Here is a 4,134-nt window from a genome sequence, read left to right as displayed (position 1 = left end):
AATAGTAAGGTTATTTCATGAAAGTGAATTAAAGCAAATGCAACATTTCTCTATGATTTTATTTCGTGGTGTTCCCAATCTTTTCTGAGATGTACACTTATTTTTTTTATTGATGACTTTTGATTCTTTGTATTCATTCTAGTACACTTCGTACCATAGATTGTGATTTTTATAAATATATTTTTAGCCGTGTCAAAACAAAAAGTAATTAATTAATTAACTATATTATCAATTAGAAAAGAAAAAATTGATTATATTAATTTAATAAATAAATAATTTTATAATCTAAAGTATAAAAAGTAAATAAAAATTTAGTATTATTATTTAAATACTATTATAGATTTTATAAGACATCAAATTAAAATTCGATTTAAATTTTTATGTGTTTGATCTAAGAAGTTAAAATATACATATACAATTTTATTTTATTTTGTGAAAATAGAAAGAAAAAAAATATTAATAATTTATACAATTAATAATTAAGTAGAAAAAACTAGTTAACTATTTATAGTTGTGATTTTTTATATAATTATAAAAAAATTAAATACTTTAATAATATATATATAGAGAGAGAGGGAATTGGATGATCAATTTACATAGAATTATTCTACTTAATAATTTGTTATTAAATTTATTTTTCTACTTAATAATTATTCTACTTACAAAATTTTTTAAATTTATTTTTCTACTTAATAATTATTCTACTTACAAAATTTTTTAAATTTATTTTTCTCGAAAAAAATATAGAAAATATAAAAAAAAATTGAAAAAAATAGATTAAAAAGAAGGTTTAAATATGTCTTTGATCCTTACAATTGTAACATTTTTTTATTTTGATCCTCGTAAGTTTTTTTGTTTAGTTTACATCCTGCAAATATAATTTCATTTTAAAATAATTATTTCATCCAACTTCCATTACAAAAACTATAACACCGTTAAACCTAAATATAATTAAAAATATCATTTTTATAACCTAAACATAAACTTCCAATATAATTAAATTATAACATTTTTTTAACCTCAAATTAAATCCAAATATTTCGTTCTTCTTCCCTAACAAAACTTAAAATTAACAACTTCAAATGGTTTCTTCTGAAATTGTTGCAAGATAGCTATATGTAGTATATTATCAAAGATAGTGACGATATTAAGATAATATCGGTAAGTTTTTCTGAATTGTTGGTTCAATATTTTTTTTTTAATTTTTTTCTTCTATAATAATCGTTTCATGGTCAATCCTGCTTTGGGATTTATAGGTTTATCAGATTTTTTAAATTCAATTAGTTGACAATGCAAACAGTTGGTTCATTGTTTTGAATAAATTCTCAAACGCTAGCTTCAATTTAATTTTTCCATCCATGGGCACAAAGAAAATTGAAGCGAATCAATTGAAAGAAGAAACAAACACTCACAATTTTGTACTAATATTGTATTTGGATTCTTAAGCCTAATTTAGGTAGAAGTGTAGTTTTTTAGGGAAAAAGAATGAAATATTTCAGGTTAATTTTAGAGAAGAAGAATGAAATATTTTGGGTTAATTTTAGGTTAAAAAAAATTATAATTTATTTATATTGTGGGTTTATATTTAGGTTAAAAAAATGATATTTTTTAAGTACAGTTAGGTGTTTAACGGTATTATAGTTTTTGTAACGGAAGTTGGATGAAAGGACTATTTTAAAATAAAATTATATTTGTAGGGATGTAAACTAAACAAAAAAACTTATGAGAACTAAAATAAATAAATAAACTGTAATTGCAAGGACCAAAAATATATTTAATCATTTTTTCATGAAAAATTTTTGAGAAAAAAAATCGATATGATTTTTTCCTAAAAAAAAATCAAAGTTTTTTTTATTGAAAAATTTTTTATAACTATTTTTCTCGAAAAAATGAAAAAACATTTGACAAAAGAATTTCAAAATTATTTTTTCGAAAAAAGTTTTTATTGGAAAATTTTGTACATTTATTTTTCTCTATTTTTTTTATCAAAAGAATTTCAAAATTCTTTTTTCGAATAACTATTTTGAAATTGATTTGAACTAAAAATTTGTTCAAAATATTAAACTAGTTTATATTTATAAACTAATTTTAAACCGGTTCAAAACTGCATTGAACTTAATTTGAAAATAATTTTCAAAAACTGAACCAAATCATTAATATGGTCCAATGTAGATCAGTTTTTGCATCATGAACACCCGTATGTAAAAGAAGATGAGCAAGATGCAATTAATTAGATGTGTTAAATTTAAAAGAGATGAAGATATAAAATTAATAAATATAGTAAATTACTATTTTAATCTCGAACTAAGTCGACCATCGTCACTTTAATATCTTATTCATCTAAAAATTTAAATCAATACCGGACTCACCAAAAATTCTAAAATTGGTATTTAATTCATCCAATTGTTTTATGTTTTAGTAAGAGATTTTTTTTAAAAAAAACGGTAAAAAAAAAAATATACAACTGCCTTATATTATATTATAGTTAACAATATTAACTCTAGTTGAGCTAAACATAGAAGTCTCTTTATATATAATATAATTAGATAGATTATAGATTATTTCTTGTGTGTAAATGTTTCTCTATGTCTTCATGAGATTTACCATAGATTTTAATTGTAAATGCACATAGTGGGGTGTGTATAGTAAACAATAGTGGACTTGCAGCTTCAATATTATCTAAAAGCCCAAATATATAAAAGCCCACAAGCCTGAAACAAAAGTCCTATACAAAACCCTAACAAAATTGCTGCTTCAGTTCGGTCATAGGTTCTGCCTCCTCCCGTCGTTGCCGTTGTAGCATCACAACAACACCAAGTGAGTTTTTTATTTTCTCCCTCTCTCGATTTTGCATTGAATTAGGATTTTCGTTTTCTGATTTCATTTCGTGAATGAATGTGAAGGATGACCAAGGAGGAAGTGAAATCGGTGGTTCCAGAATCCGTTTTGAAGAAGCAGAAAAGGAGTGAGGAATGGGCTTTGGCTAAAAAGCAGGAACTTGAATCGGCAAAGAAGAAAAGGTCTGAAACAAGGAAACTCATTTGGAGCAGAGCCAAACAGTACGCTAAAGAATACGATGATGCGGTATTTAGAATTTTAATTTAATTTATTTAATTATTCTAATTATTCTAATTATTCGATCATGTATTTGTATATTTATTTATCTATTTGATTTGTGTTCAGCAAAAGGAGTTGATTAGCTTGAAGCGTGAAGCTAAGCTCAAGGGTGGGTTTTATGTTGATCCTGAAGCTAAGCTATTGTTCATTATCAGGATCAGAGGGTAATTAATACTGTTTATTTTATTTTATCTTATTTTACAGTTTTTGTTGTTGTTGTTAATGGGATCACTGTTATTTGTATAATGTCAGTATAAATGCTATGGACCCAAAATCAAGGAAGATTTTGCAGCTTTTGCGTTTGAGACAGGTAATGTTCATATTATTTTTTATTTGTATTTGGTCATTCAATGAATTGGGTTGCTGCTATTGTTTTTGTTCTTGATGGGTGTTGATTAGTAAGTTCATTTTACAAGTTTGTCAAGGGATGTTTCTGTGAATTTGAATTTAAAATCTTGGTTATTTGACTGTATACAAGTGAGTGTTGGAATTTTATGTGTCTAAAATTTTGGGTGCAATGTGTCTTGCATTTCTGAGTGATGATTTTCTGTGTTTTTGAGGTTCTGCTTCAGATATCATGCAATGCTCCTTTGATTAAGTTTTTATTCAGTGAGTTATTCTTGGGAGTCTATTAGCACTCATTGATAAGTTAATATAAATGGGATTCGTTTAATCGAACACTATATCATATTCATTGTATATTTCATAATATAAGCTTTCTAACTTCTTTGAAATGACTTCTTTGTCCAACTGTTTACTAAGTAGAGAGTTTAAAGTTGTTTTTTCTTATGTGTTAGATTGTATGTATGTGTGTGTGTCTGTGTTTGTTTGTGTATTATTGAATTGAATATAATTTAATACATTGGGTAAGATTTTTGTATTTACTTATGATCTCTTGTTTGCATGTCTATACTCGCTAATTGATACAAGGTAGAATTTCCATGTTTGACAGCTAAAGCTTTTCATAGAATTGATTCTTGTTAGACCCATATAACCAAGTGGTTAAGTTCTCTTTCC

At 25.1% G+C, this 4,134-nt stretch overlaps 1 protein-coding gene across 1 annotated transcript in view; it reads left to right on the top strand.

Moving 5' to 3' along the window:
* The first annotated feature begins 2,694 nt into the window (after positions 1 to 2,694).
* The window catches only part of LOC101492023 (large ribosomal subunit protein uL30w-like), a 2,747-nt gene continuing 1,307 nt past the window's right edge, over positions 2,695 to 4,134 (top strand). The window contains exons 1-4 of the mRNA XM_004487960.4: positions 2,695 to 2,817; positions 2,904 to 3,084; positions 3,184 to 3,281; positions 3,370 to 3,427. Coding sequence (XP_004488017.1) covers positions 2,905 to 3,084; positions 3,184 to 3,281; positions 3,370 to 3,427 — 336 coding nt within the window. The 5' untranslated portion in view covers positions 2,695 to 2,817; position 2,904. The remainder of the gene's footprint in view (positions 2,818 to 2,903; positions 3,085 to 3,183; positions 3,282 to 3,369; positions 3,428 to 4,134) is intronic.

Source organism: Cicer arietinum, chromosome 1, assembly GCF_000331145.2.
Source record: "Cicer arietinum cultivar CDC Frontier isolate Library 1 chromosome 1, Cicar.CDCFrontier_v2.0, whole genome shotgun sequence".
Classification (NCBI taxonomy): domain Eukaryota; kingdom Viridiplantae; phylum Streptophyta; class Magnoliopsida; order Fabales; family Fabaceae; genus Cicer; species Cicer arietinum.
The sequence above is the reverse complement of the archived record's forward strand: the minus strand, read 5'-3'. Positions and strand labels throughout refer to the sequence as shown.